At 40.7% G+C, this 16317-nt stretch overlaps 1 protein-coding gene across 1 annotated transcript in view; it reads left to right on the top strand.

Moving 5' to 3' along the window:
* Positions 1-16317, top strand: part of ANKFN1 (ankyrin repeat and fibronectin type III domain containing 1) — a 129550-nt gene that overhangs the window by 104935 nt on the left and 8298 nt on the right. Inside the window, exons 14-16 of the mRNA XM_070934819.1 lie at positions 3849-4017; positions 11993-12159; positions 15761-15974. Of these exons, the coding sequence (XP_070790920.1) occupies positions 3849-4017; positions 11993-12159; positions 15761-15974 (550 nt within the window). The remainder of the gene's footprint in view (positions 1-3848; positions 4018-11992; positions 12160-15760; positions 15975-16317) is intronic.

The following is a 16317-nucleotide window of genomic DNA, read 5'->3' as shown; positions in this document are numbered from 1 at the left end:
AAATGATATGGATAGGCAATGCCTAACACTTAGCCAATCACATCCCCTGGGAAGAGTGTCCAAGAGCATGTGCGCTGGATGGGTGTCCGTGGGAAGAGAGGGGGAAGGAAGTGACCTTAGACTAGCAACCTCTTAAACAAGAAGTGTGTGAACTGAGAAATAGAGGGTAAATCTTTAACTCTCTGTCTGCACCCTGATGATCTTGTGGCCAGCAGGTCATGAAGTGGTGAAGGGTCATTACCATTGGTTTTGCACCTTCAAAAGTTGGGTGAGATGTTGAATGAGTACCAGTATATAGTGAAGCAAGTGGATGAGTGCTTCTCGTATGTCCAGGTACCAAGCTTTTGCCCCAGGGTGCATCTCACAATGCTGTGTTAAAACAGAATAATTTGTAGTTATACACAGGGGTGCTATTCAGTAGGTTCTGACAGGTTCTGGAGAACCGGTAGCAGAAATTTTGAGTAATTCAGAGAACCGGCAAATACCACCTCTGGCTGGCCCCAGAGTGGGGTGGAAATGGAAATTTTGCAGTATCCTTCCCCCAGGAGTGGGGAGGGAATGGGGATTTTGCAATATCCTTCCCCTGGAGTGGGATGGGAATGAAGATTTTGCAGTATCCTTCCCCTGCCATGCCCACCAAGCCACACCCACCAAGCCACGCCTACACCGGTAGTAAAAAAAAATTAAATTCCACCACTGGTTATACATCCTAGCTGTCACCAATGCCTTTGTCATGCAATCTGATTCAGCTCACAAGAGCCAAGTGAGCCATCCAAATACAATTGTCTTCAGTCGTGATCTGTTGTTACGCTCTACACAGTTTCTTGAAATGATTATGATGAAGATGCTTCCTTTGGTTAGTCTTTATATTTAATCAGTTCCATTTTTTTTCACTGTCCTTCTTGGCTTTCCTTCCTAGAGAGTGCAGATCATTTGCATTTTCAGCCTTCAGTATAGTGTTATCAGCATAGCACAAGGTATTCCATCTGCTTATACCAATACTATAATCAATTTTATTTCAATCAACAATCCAATATATGGGTATCAGTTTGACTGTTGGAAGACTGTAAACCATGAAGAAATCACTGACCTTGGATTGACATAAATTAATCAAGTTGTTCTCCTGCTTCATTTTAGTTTTCTAGGCCATAGAATCCTCTTTTTTTTTTTTTTTTTTGCTCCTTAATATTTCCAACTTTGGCACTCCAGTCCAACAACAACATGCACATCTTGCTTACAAGGTCTGTGAGTTTCAGAATGAACTTGTTATTCTTTATCAGTGGTTGGATAATCTGGAGAAACTTGGATAGCACGCTGACTAGAGAATTGTGGGAGTTGAAGTTCACTCCAAGACCGAGTGGCTGTGGCTTCCGGTGTCCCGATATAGCCAGCTGGTGTCATCGCTGGTTATTGGGGGCGAATCACTGGCCCCCACGGAGAGGGCTCGCAACTTGGGCATCCTCCTGGATGCACAGCAGTCTTTAGAAGAGCATATGACGGCCGTGGCCAGGGGGGCTTTTTATCAGGTTCGCCTGATACGCCAGTTGCATCCCTTTCTAGATCAGGACTCCCTATCCACGGTCACTCAAGCACTCGTCACCTCCCGCCTGGACTACTGCAATGCTCTCTACATGGGGCTCCCCCTGGGGTGCACCCGGAGGCTCCAGCTGGTCCAGAATGCGGCCGCGCGGGGGAATTATGAGAGCAACGGGGCGCTCCCATGTGACACCTCTTCTGTGCGAGCTGCACTGGCTCTCGGTGGTCTTCCGGGTGCACTTCAAGGTGTTGGTGACCACCTTTAAAGCGCTCCATGGCTTAGGGCCGGGATATTTACGAGACCGCCTTCTGCCACCAATAGCCTCCCACCAGCCAGTACGCTCGCACAGAGAGGGCCTCCTCAGGGTGCCGTCCACCAGACAGTGTCAGCTGGCGACCCCCAGGGGGAGAGCCTTCTCTGTGGTGGCGCCCGCCCTCTGGAACAACCTCCCCCCAGAGATACGTACAATACCAGACCTCCGGACTTTTCGTCGGGCCCTGAAAACTTATATATTTCACCTAGCCGGGCTGGCTTGATCCCACTGTTTTGGTTAAATTTAATTGATTTTAATTGGATTGTTTTAAATTGCGGCCAAAGATACTTAATTATTTTTAAACTGTTTTTAAATTTTGTATGTTCTGTTTTATTCTGGCTGTTCACCGCCCTGAGTCCTGCTGGAGAAGGACGGTATACAAATTAAAACAAACAAACAAACAAACAAACAAACAAACAAACAAACAAACAAACAAACGAACGAACGAACGAACGAACAAATAAATAAATAAATAAATAAATAAATAAATAAATAAATAAATAAATAAATAAATATATCTTAAAAGTTGCTGCATAAACAGTCCTGAAGTCCTTTTTTTTCACCTTTAATGTAAAGCTACTTTGTATAAACTCATTTTATTATGGCTACACAAAAGTAACCAAGGATATAGAGAACTCCAAGCTATAATCAGATTCACTATCTTCTTTGTGGTTAGTCTTTCTTTCAAGTAACAAATCTGATCACTACTCCACCAACACATAACCATTTAAATTGGAACAATTCATCCATGGGGAATATTGTATTGAAGGGAGGTGGAATCTGGCCTGATTCTAGGCCTTTAAAAAAGTTAAAGATAAAGTGATAAATGAAGGAGACTTGTGTTGAATCATTGTAGGCAGCATATCTCAACTTTAAGAGTTAGAATTTCTTACCAGCCAATATTGGACATCTGCTTCTGAAATATTTGTACAGCATTCATCCCATTTTGAAATAAGTGGCATTTCTTCCCTTTGCCTAAAAGGATTCCAGCCTGTAACGGGAGCAATGCTTTAGGGAAGAGTAGACCAGGGTAGATATAATCCATAATTCAGTTTGGAGCAGTGGTGAAATTCCATTTTTTTTTTATTACCGGTTCTGTAGGCGCTGCTTGGTGGGCGTGTCATGGCTTGGTGGGCATGGCTTGGTGGGTGTGGCAGGGGAAGGATACTGCAAAATCCCCATTCCCTCCCCACTCCTGGGGGAAGGATATTGCAAAATCTCCATTCCCACCCCACTCTGGGACCAGCCAGAGGTGGTATTTGCCGGTTCTCCGAACTACTCAAAATTTCCGCTACCAGTTCTCCAGAACCTGCTGGATTTCACCCCTGGTTTGGAGTAAAAAGAATCCTTAATTAAAAAATACACTGTCATTTGACTTTCATGTTTTTCTCTAGTGCAGCTTGTTAATTTTTTATTATTATTATTATTATTTGCATTGTCCCAATTTGTGGCAGGCTGATACAAGAGCAAAGGAGCAGACAAAACACCCTCCAGAATCTTACCTAGGGCTGTTGTTGTTTTAAATAAAGTTCTCAATATTTGAACCAAATTGATTTTCATGTTTCCATGAAAATCCAAATGAATGATTTCCAAATGCAAAATCTTGGAACGATCGTAGAGTGGGTTTTCTGGTTAATAAGTAACACGGATGTTATTTGGGGGGGTGAGACTGGGGTTGTCTGTGGATATGTATGTTTGAACGGGGAACATTAGAGCATGACACCTTTTCTGAAGCAGGATTAAGAAAAGCATACTTCAATATGAGTGTGTGTGTGTGTGTGTGTGTGTGTGTGTGTGTGTGTGATGTGTGCATGTTTGCACACCTTCACCCACATCCAAATGCCTATGTTTTATAGACACTGCCTATCTGGTGGAGATAGTTATGAGAATTTAATGTTTTATATCATTGTGAGGGAGGGGTATTGCTATAAATGCCATGTTATAACTTTCTCCTCCTCCCACTCCCTTCATTTCTTTTCTGTGCGTGTCCCTCTGTAGGCTAAGCTGTTCCGTCTGTATACACAGGAGGTGTTGGAACTGGGTCACAATGTGTCCTTTCTTCTCCTGCTCCCTGCCTCAGACGACGTCTGCACTGCCCCAGGACAGAACAACCCTTACACCCTTCACACAGGATTCCTTAACCTCCCTCTTCAGATGTTTGAACTCGGTATACTACCTTGGTTCTCCTAGAAATATTAACCCACTTGCCTCACAATAAAAATCACAAGGTTGGATCTGTTTCCCCCATCCAGTCTCTGCCTCCCCCTCCTCAGCGGAGAGCCAATAAATCATGTGATTTCTTGGCAACATCACTTTTTCTCTCTGACTCCAGATAAGAGAGGGGGGAGGGAGGGAGGAGGGAGGAGAGAGAGAGAGAGAGAGAGAGACCCGCTAACTAGATTATGAGGGCTAGTCATCATTCCCGGCCTGAAGAAGCCAGCCAGATATCACGCAACACACAACCCTTGAGTGTAGTAAAGCATGCCGAATCAGGTCATTCTGAAATGAGTTAATCAGCAAAGCAAAGTGGGTCGGTCTGGCTTAGCGGTGATTTTGATGTTCTTCATAATTGCCGCTATTTGCCTACGCAGAATAGTTGGAGCTCAGACAAATACATCCATTATGTATGTATGCATCGGTCATTTTATATAGGAGAGAAAGCATTTCTGTGACAAATGTTGCTAATTAGGACTCATTCTGGAAGAGAGCAGTGGGTTTTGTTTTTTTTTTCTGGAGTAATTCCATTTCATTTGTTTGGAAGAATAGCTGCCCTGATCACCAGGGCTGGGGAACAACAGCGGAAAAGGGGTTGCTTCCTCCACGTCTAGATTCCCAGATACAACCAGAAAAGATAAGAAGCTGAACTAGATCGACTTTGATTCCATCGGGTCAGGGACACATTTATAATTTTGAGAGAATCTGATTAGCACACTCACAAAGTGATTTGCTGATTCACAATCTGCTGGCAAGAGCTGTGGTGGCACAGTGGTTAGAATGCAGTATTGCAGGCGACTCTGCCAACTGCCAAGAGTTCGATCCTCACCAGCTCAAGGTTGACTCAGCCTTCCAAGGTCGGTAAAATGAGGACCCAGATTGTATGGTGACTCTTAAACCACTTAGAGAGGGCTGTAAAGCACTGTGAAGCGGTATATAAGTCTAAGTACTATTGCTATTGCTTGTACACATGGCCAGTTACAAAACGCTCATTAACCAGAAGGCAAACTAGCCCTAGGGGATGTTCTTACCATTATTGTAAGGTGTGATTGTCAACACTATGGTGCTAGATGTCCCTACATTGTATTTCAGTATTCTGTTTAATTCTTAAATTAAATGATATTTTGGTAAAGGCTTGGAGTTTGGTAGACTGCCGAGAAATAGCCCTGTTGCTCATGGCTCCATGCTGCCCATTCCCACAATAAAATATTACTTGTAGGATTCAAAGCAAATGGTTCCCAGCTGGTAATCTCCAGATGCCTTGGGATTACAATTCACAGGTTCCCCTGCCAACAGGGCCAAGCATCCGGTGTTCAACTTGGTATAAAAGGATTGGCTTTGGCCATTGAGGCTTAGGGTTAGACTTTGTACATCCCTTATTCCTTTTTGTAAAACCCAGGAAGTCCCTAGAGGTGCTGCTAAAGTTTGGCAGCAAAATGCAGAGATTCCTTTTTTCATATTTTTCATGGGGAAAAAAGGAGGAGCGTAGGCGCATCAAGCTCAACTCACCCCACCAGAGATGCCACCCTCATTCTCAGTAGCCATTTAAGTGCACTCCAAGCTACTGTACAAAAAAAGTACATCCAGAAATTGTGATGTTTCCAGTAGGATTAGAAGCGCATTTTATATCCGCTCTAGCTCTGCGCAGGCAACAGAGGTAGTAAAGCAGTTTGACGTAAACAATAAGAATTGAGGCTGCTCTTCTCATTTGTCTCAATGCGGTGAATTTATAATGCGGGAATCGTAAGCACTCCAGGGAGAATTCTACTAACAGCTCAATTTTACTTTCCAAACAAAAAGTAACTGATCTCATGCCCTCGAGCAGAGGCCATTTTCTGATTTATTGCACATTTTCCCCTAGTGCCTATAAAATAGCTGTGATTCACCTCCCAAATATTGGAAACTTCCACTCCCTATTAGTTGGTGGCTACTGGATCTTTAACTGTGAAACCACAGATGACTCTGCTAAAGTTAACATTTGTTACACCAACATTATAGGCCTGGTTTTCAAACCACACCACAGTAAAGGAGATGCAGCTCTGAAGCTAAAACAGCAGTTGTCATTTTGCTAAAGTGCCACCTGTGTAGGGTAAGCTGTGAGTCTTCCAAGATGCTCAGAGAAATTAGCCCTGTTGGAAGATGATGGGGGGAAAGTCAGTACTGATTTTTTTTCATTTTTTCAGACACGGCTGAAAAATATGTTGGCATGATCAGAGAGGGATATAAAGGGCTTGGGAAGATCTTAAAATATATATCTAGGTTAAAACAACCCCACGGGTTTTCAAGCAATTAAAAGGAGATGGTGACATTCAACTGCAGGTATAGCTTTAAAACAATAGAAAACCTGCTGAACCTATAAAACAATTGAGGGAAGTTAAAATTTTATTAAGGAGATTACTGAAATGTTTCAAATATTCAATGCTAAACAAATCACGCACTGAATTTGCACCGTGACTAGTTGCTAGCACTAGGCTGCTACCCATGTTAGGTTAGAGCAGGGGTGTCAAACTCAATTTCATTGAGGGCGGCATCAGGGTTGTGTTTTACTTCCGGGGGGGGCAGAGTGGGGCATGGCCAGAGTGGGCATGGCCAGTTTGACATCACCCGTGTTGGGGGCGCCTGTGGTGGCCCGAGCATTCTGCCAGTGAAAATGGACTCCTGAGCTCCGTTCTCAGCTGCGACGGCTTCCTGCAACCCTCTGCCATCGAAAACAGAGCTCTGGAGGGCCACTCATGGCTCTTGCGGCTCTCGTTTTCGGCTGTGATGGCCTCTTGCAAGTCTCCCAGCGAAAATGGAGCTTGCAAGGGCTGCCCATGGCCCTCTCCAGCTCCATTTTCACTGGCAGAGGCACCACGGGTTGGTCCTTCTCTATTTTCCAGGGCGGCCCCACAGGCCAGATCTAAGCAACCCCAGGGCCGGATCTGGCCCCTGGGCCTTGAGTTTAACATCCAAGGGTTAGAGGCAGGACCATAAGAATCTACAGTCAGGTCCAGAAATATTGGGACATTGACACAATTCTAACATCTTTGGCTCTATACACCACCACAATGGAGTTGGAATGAAACAAACACAATGTGCATTAACTGCAGACTGTCAGCTTTAATTTGAGGGTATGTACATCCAACTCAGGTGAACGGTGTAGGACTTACAGCAGTTTGCATATGTGCCTCCCACTTGTTAAGGGACCAAAAGTAATGGGACAGAATAATAATCATAAATCAAACTTTCCCTTCTTAATACTTGGTTGCAAATCCTTTGCAGTCAATCACAGCCTGAAGTCTAGAATGCATAAACATCACCAGACGCTGGGTTTCATCCCCGGTGATGCTCTGCCAGGCCTCTACTGCAACTGTCTTCAGTTCCTGCTTGTTCTTGGGGCATTTTCCCTTCAGTTTTGTCTTCAGCAAGTGAAATGCATGCTCAATGGGATTCAGGTCAGGTAATTGACTTGGCCATTGCATAACATTCCACTTCTGTCCGTTCAAAAACTCTTTGGTTGCTTTTGCAGTATGCTTTGGGTCATTGTCCAGTGCCGTCCAATGAGTTCTGCAGCATTTGGCTGAATGTGAGCAGATAATATTGCCCAAAACACTTCAGAATTCATCCTGCTGCTTTTGTCAGCAGTCACATCATCAATAAATACAAGAGAACCAGTTCCATTGGCAGCAATACATGCCCACGCCATGACACTACCACCACCATGCTTCACTGATGAGGTGGTATGCTTAGGATCATGAGCAATTCCTTTCCTTCTCCATACTTTTCTCTTCCCATCACTCTGGTACAAGTTGATCTTGATCTCATCTGTCCATAGGATGTTGTTCCAGAACTGTGAAGGCTTTGTTAGATGTTGTTTGGCAAACTCTAATCTGGCCTTCCTGTTTTTGAAGCTCACCAATGGTTTAAATCTTGTGGTGAACCCTCTGTATTCACTCTGGTGAAGTCTTCTCTTGATTGTTGACTTTGACACACATACACATACACCTGCCTCCTGGAGAGTGTTCTTGATCTGGCCAACTGTTGTGAAGGGTGTTTTCTTCACCAGGGAAAGAATTCTTCGGTCATCCACCACACTTGTTTTCCATGGTCTCCCAGGTCTTTTGGTATTGCTGAGCTCACCGGTGCATTCCTTCTTTTTGAGAATGTTTCAAACAGTTGTTTTGGCCATGCCTAATGTTCTTGCTATCTCTCTGATGGGTTTGTTTTGTTTCTTCAGCCTAATGATGGCTTGCTTCACTGATAGTGACAGCTCTTTGGATCTCATCTTGAGAGTTGACAGCAACAGATTCCAAATGCAAATAGCACACTTGAAATGAACTCTGGGCCTTTTATCTGCACATTGTAATTGGGGTAATGAGGGAATATCACACACCTGGCCATGGAACAGCTGAGAAGCCAATTGTCCCATTACTTTTGATCCCTTAACAAGTGGGAGGCACATATACAAACTGCTGTAAGTCCTACACCGTTCACCTGAGTTGGATATACATACCCTCAAATTAAAGCTGACAGTCTGCAGTTAACGCACATTGTGTTTGTTTCATTCCAACTCCATTGTGGTGGTGTATAGAGCCAAAGATGCTAGAATTGTGTCGATGTCCCAATATTTCTGGACCTGACTGTATTACAGTTTTCCTATTACTGCAACTTTCCTTGTATTTTTGACACTGCTGATTGGAAGTGGGTTGCCAAGATTTTAAGTAGGATTCTTTAATAGTTGTTTCTGGAGATGTCGGACATTCAATGTGGGATGTTTTGAGGCAAAATATGGGCTGAGCCTAAACAAGCAGCATTGATCATGGAAGTTTGTAAGTAGAGTATGATGGCGATCCAGTGAATGCCAAAAAAAAAAAAAAAGTCCACCAGAGGCTAACTATGTCAATGGAGAGCTTTGTTGAGAAGATGGCACATAACCCACATTTAGATCAGCTTACATAAACTGCTGTCATGACACTGAGAAGCTTCTTGTAGAAACTTCCCTAGTTGTCCACAGAGCATGACGGCAACACCTGTCTGAAACTTCTTAAAGCAGCCTAATCCTTTCCTTGGATCCTGCAGCACCTGTAAAAGACTATGGCCTGTTTCTGAGAAAGCTGCTTTAATAAGCTGCACAGAGATGCTGCTGACTTTGCACTCTTGTGTGCACCAAGTACCTTTTTGAAGATTGAATTCAACGTGTGGCAAAGACCTTTTCCTTCTATTATTGGGTTTTCATTGCATGTGAATAAATATTCAGTATTAACCCACAGTGGTTATAGTTGGTGTAAGAAGAAGCCAGTGTGTGTAGAGCTGATACTATCTGAGAAAGCTTTAATGAAACACACATAATTGCCTGTAGGATGTGCTTCGTGGTTGCCTGTAGTAATTGTTCAGAACAGAAAATGATCAAAGAGTGAGGGGGTAGTCCAGGTTTAGCTCTGCAGCGTTTCTTTCTATTTTGGAGACAGAAATAATGTTTAATGGAGTTTCTCCAATCAATATATTATCACACCTAAGATGTAAATCTGGCAAGATGCTTTTTTTATAAGTCATGAACAGCATGAACAGAAATGCAAACTTGCACCCCTTCATTTTTTGTTATTGCTGTTGTATTTTCTTTTTCAGTTTTATGGGGGTAGGGAGGAGAAGCACCATGATTAACCAGAATTGAAAATCCATATTCAGAAAGGAATACACAATTATTTTTTTAATTGGGTCAGTATCTGTAGATGTAATGAAAGTTTGTGCACTTTCAAATTGCATGGAGCTCTTTATCAGGCAGAGCACAGAGGTAGTATTGTTCAATAACCCTTCACAAATCTGAGTCTCATCTCAATCCATATATTTCATTAACCTGGTATTCTCCAAATGTACTATCTGGGAATTATGAGAGTTTATTCTAATACATCTGGGTGAAAACAAAGAGGGAAGAACATTCTATATCATGATCTAAACCGATAGTGTTCAAAAAATCGGAGGGGTGGGGAGAATCAAAGTTTGAAATAGGTAGCTCTCTCTTGAAAAATGTGGTATATTCCTAAATTCAATTTATAATGCTCTGTTAAATGAAAGCTAGTAGAACAGCGGTTTGGAATGGCACATCAGGATGCATGTCATTGAGGGTGGGAGCATGGGAGAAGGAAACTACCACTTTCAAATTAAAAAGAAATTTAGTGCCACCAAACTTTCAGCTTGTAAACTAGAGAGATCAGGGTTTTCCACAGCATCTGTTTCAGAAATATGAAACATTTGGTGAGTAGATTATTATTAATCTACTTAAATTATTTGTTTTAAAACACTTGAGCCTGGTTTGGAAGGTTCATACCTTCCATATAGGTAGAGCGCATATTTTTAGTGCAGAAGTCTTGGGTTCAATTTCTTGCAATCCACATTAAACAATAACAACAACATGGAATTAGGTACCTGATCATTGAACAGACCTTCTACTTATTTCCTGCTCTAGGCAAGATTGAAAACATGGAGAAGTGGACAGAGAGTCTGATATGGTCTATGGCAGTATCTAGTGTTCTTTCCTTGATCCATTATGTAGCTGAACACCGATTCTTTCATAACACATTCATTTACCTTGGTCTTTTCTTATGTATAAGGACTTGATGAATTTGTAATGAGATAATTGCTACTCTGGGTGGACTAAGATCTTAATTATCACTACCTCGTGTGTGTCCTATTGAGACAGAAAAATATTATGGCCCAGCATCTTCATCTGTAGGAAATTCTTATAGATAGATGTGAACCTCTACTTCACTGCAGGAACCAAAGTGATGTAAGTATAATGAGTATAGGAAGCTGTGCCCTTCAAATGAACTAGAACTTCCATTATCCATGGATGCTGACTATTTTAAGCATAATAAAGCATGGAAGGCCTGTTTAGGAATATTGTCCTTGAGTTGGTTATGTAGCATAGACCAAGGAGTCAAGTACAATTTAGAATGGATTTTACTGCTCATTTGATACACAACTGAGACAAAGCAGTTATTCATTGGCATAAACTCATCAATGATGAACTTATGATAACATAAACACAACTTTGTAGATTTTACTCAAATGATGCATGAATAACCCCTGGTTGTTTTTCAGTCTATGAAGCATAGTGTTTGAAGCAGAAAGCTTTATCTGGCTTTCCATGCCTGATGAACTCCTATGTCCAAGCATATTCTTACTTGTGTTTTCATTCTGCCCGATTGAGATTTTTGTGTACATTTGAAGCTTGCATACTATTTACATCGATAGGAAACTATCCAGTAGAAAAAAATCATTTTGACCTTCCCTAAGGACTTAATAGATAGAGCATGGGTGTCAAACTCGATAGCATTACAGGCTGGATTGCAACGTATCTTGCGGCATTTTTTTGCCTTTGCGGAGCTGGGGTGGACGTGGCCTGCGCGTGACGTATCCGGCCCACGGGCTGCCAGTTTGACAGGCCTGATCAATAGAGCAAGTGTGGCAAAAGCTTTTAAATGTGGTAAGATGCAGAGATGCTTAGGGGGCCATTGGCAATGCAGAACGATGCAGTCGAGACCAAGCAGAATAAAATAAAGGACAATGATGAGGAATCACTTTGTAAAATTTCAAGGCAGGTCTTCAGTACATCCAAAACATAACAATAAATACAGCCAGATATGCAAGTGAGATATATGACCGCTGTCTTTCTAGTCTGCTAATCTATTTTAATACCTGTGGTAGTCTCTGATCCACAAAAGCTTAAGCCACATAATTCTGTTTGATGTTAAGGCCCTACACGATGCTTTTGTGTTTTCACTGTAACAGTGAAAAACCCTTCTGTAGTTTCAGCTCTTCGCATAATCTTTTGTTTTTCAGGGAATAATGTAAGCTATGGCAACTGATCTTGATTAAGCTCCTTCGAAAGGTAAGTCTTTGCGGGACCCCCCCTTTAATACACTTACTTCTGTGCTTTGTTGTCTCCGCAGTTCATTTCTGCAGTTACAAGGAAAAATTTATTAGTCTCTATTGCCGCCTTTCCGCTGTCATAGAGCTAGATTTTCTGAGCACCCAGCAGTCCCTAAGGGAAGCCATTTCAGACAGTGAAGTTGCTGCTGCTAAACTAAGACACCAACAAGTCCTAGATTACATACAGGTAACTATCTGTTTTCTCACTAGTCGGGGCTGAATTTCTGGCAGGGGTGGCATTTGGGAACCTAAGCAGAGATTTGTTGGGTGAGGCAAGGCATAAAGAGGTGACTGTTAAAATATAACTTAAGTTTTATGAAGATTTTATTTCACTTTTCCCTCCCGTCTTGTTCAAATTGCTTACTTTATGAGTGAATCTCAGGGATGAAATTATATGACTGAAGTGTTATAGAAAAATCTGTCAGTTGGGGTTATACAGGTAGTCCTTGAGTTATGACTGGTTGCTTAGAAACTATTCAGAGTTACAAGAGCCCTCCATCCAAGGTACTTACAACCTTCTTCCAAAGTTTGGATGGCTGCGGCCCTAACCTGTGGTCACATTAATATATTTCGGGCATACAACAGTTCTGCATTTATGGCCCTTTGCAGTGTCTTGCAGTCACATGTCCATGATTTACAACAATTTTGCTGAACAACAGTGTTTATTTCCATTTTTTGGCAAAAAAATACCCCATAGCAAACAATGGGTTCACTTAACAACCATGGTGAGTTGTTTAATAACCACCATAAACAATGTATAAAATTGCATCAGTGACATGATGACCTGCGTTAGTTTTCACCACTTACGGTCATAATGGGAAGTTTTCATTACAGGCGTAAATTGAGGATTACCTGAAACCCATGCCTCTTCCCGTGTGAGCAAAAGTTGCACATTGCAGAGAGTAACTGAGAGTAACTGAATCCAAGAAATCAAGCAAAGGTAGAAGGATGTCTATGGAGATTCTTAAGTAATCCAGGTCAGGGGTGGGTTCTACTTAACTTAACTACCGGTTCACAACGGGACCATTGGAAGATCTGAAGGACCAGATTGGAAATACATTGTCCTAGAGAAAAATCTATCAATGTGGTTGCTATGAATCAACTCCAGTTTGATGATACCAACTCAATCCATTTTTTTAAAATATAGTTTATATTGGCAGATTTCTTTAGCCATTTCTGATAGTTTCAAGTAATCTTAAATTTGAATCCAGGATACAATCCATTTCTCTTTTGTGATATTACTATCACATTATTTACATCTTGTAAATAAATCATTAGCTGTATTAAATAGGCCTTGGTTTAAAACTCTGAAACAAATGCCTTCTTTTCCACACCACTTAATATAGAGAAAGCTTTTAACCATATTTAAATTTACTTGTATTAATTTAATTTTACCCAATCCACCTGTTTCCTAATTCTCTCCATCCAGATAGGTCATTTCATAGGTTATCTATTCCCCTTACCCCTGACTTTTAACTCTACATTCCCAGCAGCTTCATCACCCCATAAAGAGATTTCGTTTTATGCCAATCGTTGCACTAATTATTTGTTCCTTCTTGGTGCTTTAGTGAGTACAGTGTGATTTAAGGGAGATATGTAAATAATTGTTGGCAATGCTTTCATTTCTATATTTTTAAAAACAAACTGCAGTCAAAAACTTGATAAACGAAGACAATGAAACCTTGTACTTATGCTAAAAAAAGTAGAAGACATAAATTATTATATACATTCACACACTGTTAATTGTTTTAAGACTTTTTTTAAAAAATAACATACCGAATGCTAAAGATTCTAACAAGTGAGGAGGTCTGTTCTGCTCCTGACAAACATTTCATAGAGAAGACAGAAATTTACGTCCTGGTTGCATGATTGTTTATGATTGATGAAAATGTGGCCATTTTTTAAACCACTATGTTTGTACCAAATTACTGTGACAGCATATTGGACCTGTCAGGTTCCTTCTCAAATGAAAACCAGCTGTATTCCTCCTACTGGCAACAGAAAAGGGGGGAAAGAAACATTAATTCACTCTACCACATACCACAATCTTCAGCCGCAACCGCAAAACCACAAGAACATTTGTATGATCCTAGATCTAAGTCAGTCACTATACAATCCAAACACTGTAAAGAATCAAGGAGCCCATAAACAGTATTCAGAAACAGGAACTGGTGAGAAACGAGATAGTAAAAATTATAAATAGGCAATGAATACGTTGTAGCAAACTAAGCTATGGAATTGTGAGAAAAGAACTTTTTTCAGGATTGACTAAGATACAACAAATATCTGAAGCTAAATTTAAAAGTAAATCTTCATTTAACTGTGCCTTATTATATATCAGGCATCTTAAAGACATAGTCAGAATCAAGCAGCTGTACTTTTGTTCTATTAAATACATCAAAATAAACTGGATAACATCACACGAGAGGTAAAGATTTATTTGGTTGTTTATTCATTTACAAAATTTATATGACTGCCCATGACTCTGGATGGCAAATAGTTAGTTTGCAAAAGAAAAAACAAGTATTAAAAAACCAGCAAAATTTTTAAAATGCAAACAGAAAAGCATGGCACCGTGTAACAAACTTGGAAATTATTGTGAATACTATTCCAATCAATGGTTATTCAAAGGTTTTTTAAAACTAAGACAATGTTCCATTATTTATTTACAAATTTGAGTTTTGCTTTCCATGTTTTCTCTCCTAAGTTTTGGTTTAGAAGATTTTAATTAATTTCCCTATTTTATTTATAGGCAATATTAATGTACCTGTAAAAAGGGGATAATAAAGAGCTATGAATATACAGTAGCTGAACTTGTAACAAGGGTCACTATCAGTGAGCTGTTGGACAGTATTACTTGGTCTGTTGTGTGGATGTTTGGGTGGTTTAGGGGTGGAGAATTGTGGTGGGTGGGAGTGTGTTTGGGGATTGTTATGTGTGTTGGACCTGGTCTTTAGGTGTTAAGTGAATTTCGTTGTATGGGTATACTGTGTAAACACGTACAATGACATTAAAGTTATTTACTTATTAATTTATTAACAAGCTGGAACATCACCACATGTGTGTGGTAATACCTTCTCACATGTTTTAACATTCCCCCCACAACACATTTGGGAAATGCCCACATGAAATAGCTGTGTATCCATCTATCAAGGCACAGCTTAGTATATACGTGTGGACACTAGATCACAGGTGACAATGTGCACATCTTCCTTGTTTTTAAGGAATTGCACTAGACCTTTATGGTAGTTGCCAAGAAATGTAGGATATGATATGCTTGATGGCAAAGAATCTAATTAATACCTTAAATTATATCCAGGGTCTGAGAATCGATTTTATTTATTTAGCTAGTTATTTTGAAGATTTTGCATAGAGTAAAAAACAAATCTAAAGGAAAAAAGGAAAAAGAGTTGCCAGAAAATAAACAAGAGAAGAAAAAAAAAAACAAAGTTATGAAACATAATTACTTCTGACCATTTTTGTAACAGATATTTAAAAAACTCTATCATCTCTCCAAAAAGCTCAGAAAGTCAGAACTCATAGAAATCTGGTTTCCTAGCTAGGCCAAAATTAATCATGCAAATAAAATGCAAATGCTCTGGGAAATGGGAAGGAGAAGGTATAGTGTAAAAAATCTTGAGTGCATGAGAAGTCAGTTCATCTTGAAGATCATTATCAAATTCAACTAGGATTATCTTTCTCTCGCAGTTAACAGAAATCAATTAAAGTTGTCAAAATAAAACAAGAGTTTCCTTGTGAAAATATGTCTGTATTACTTCCTCATGCAGCAAATTGATGAGATCTGGCGGGAAATGAGGTGGATCAATGAAGCATTGCAGTATGCACGGTACAGACCAACAACCTCTGGCTTGCCTCTCGTGAAAATTCTGGATCTCTCAGAGGAACCCCTGCAGAAAAAAATAAGCTCCACATCCTCCCATCTTGACTGTCTTCCATCCCCACCTCCTTCCCCAGAGATGGAGATGCCAAGGAGAAAAGCTGGTAAGGGGAAAATATCGTCTCTTTCATCAAGGCACAAGGTTTTCCACCGTTTCTGATTCAGTAGGACTTAGTCACCACTGTAAGCTAGAGCTATCTAAAGAACTCAAAGTGGCTGTGTTACATTTCCCACTGGATTTGGCATCTCTATGATAGGACTCCACTCCAGACATATTATTCAGTCAAATTAACCAGGGAAGCACAGTCAGTCAGTCAGTCAGTCAGTCAGTCTGTCTGTCTGTCTGTCTGTCTTATCTATCTATCTATCTATCTATCTATCTATCTATCTATCTATCTATCTATCATCTATCTATCTATCTATATCTATCTATATGTATCTATTTAT

This window comes from Pituophis catenifer, unplaced genomic scaffold (assembly GCF_029215685.1).
Source record: "Pituophis catenifer annectens isolate HBS135680 unplaced genomic scaffold, rPitCat1.0.hap2 SCAF_2, whole genome shotgun sequence".
NCBI classification, from domain to species: Eukaryota; Metazoa; Chordata; class Lepidosauria; order Squamata; family Colubridae; genus Pituophis; species Pituophis catenifer.
This window is presented reverse-complemented; position numbering and strand designations above follow the sequence as displayed.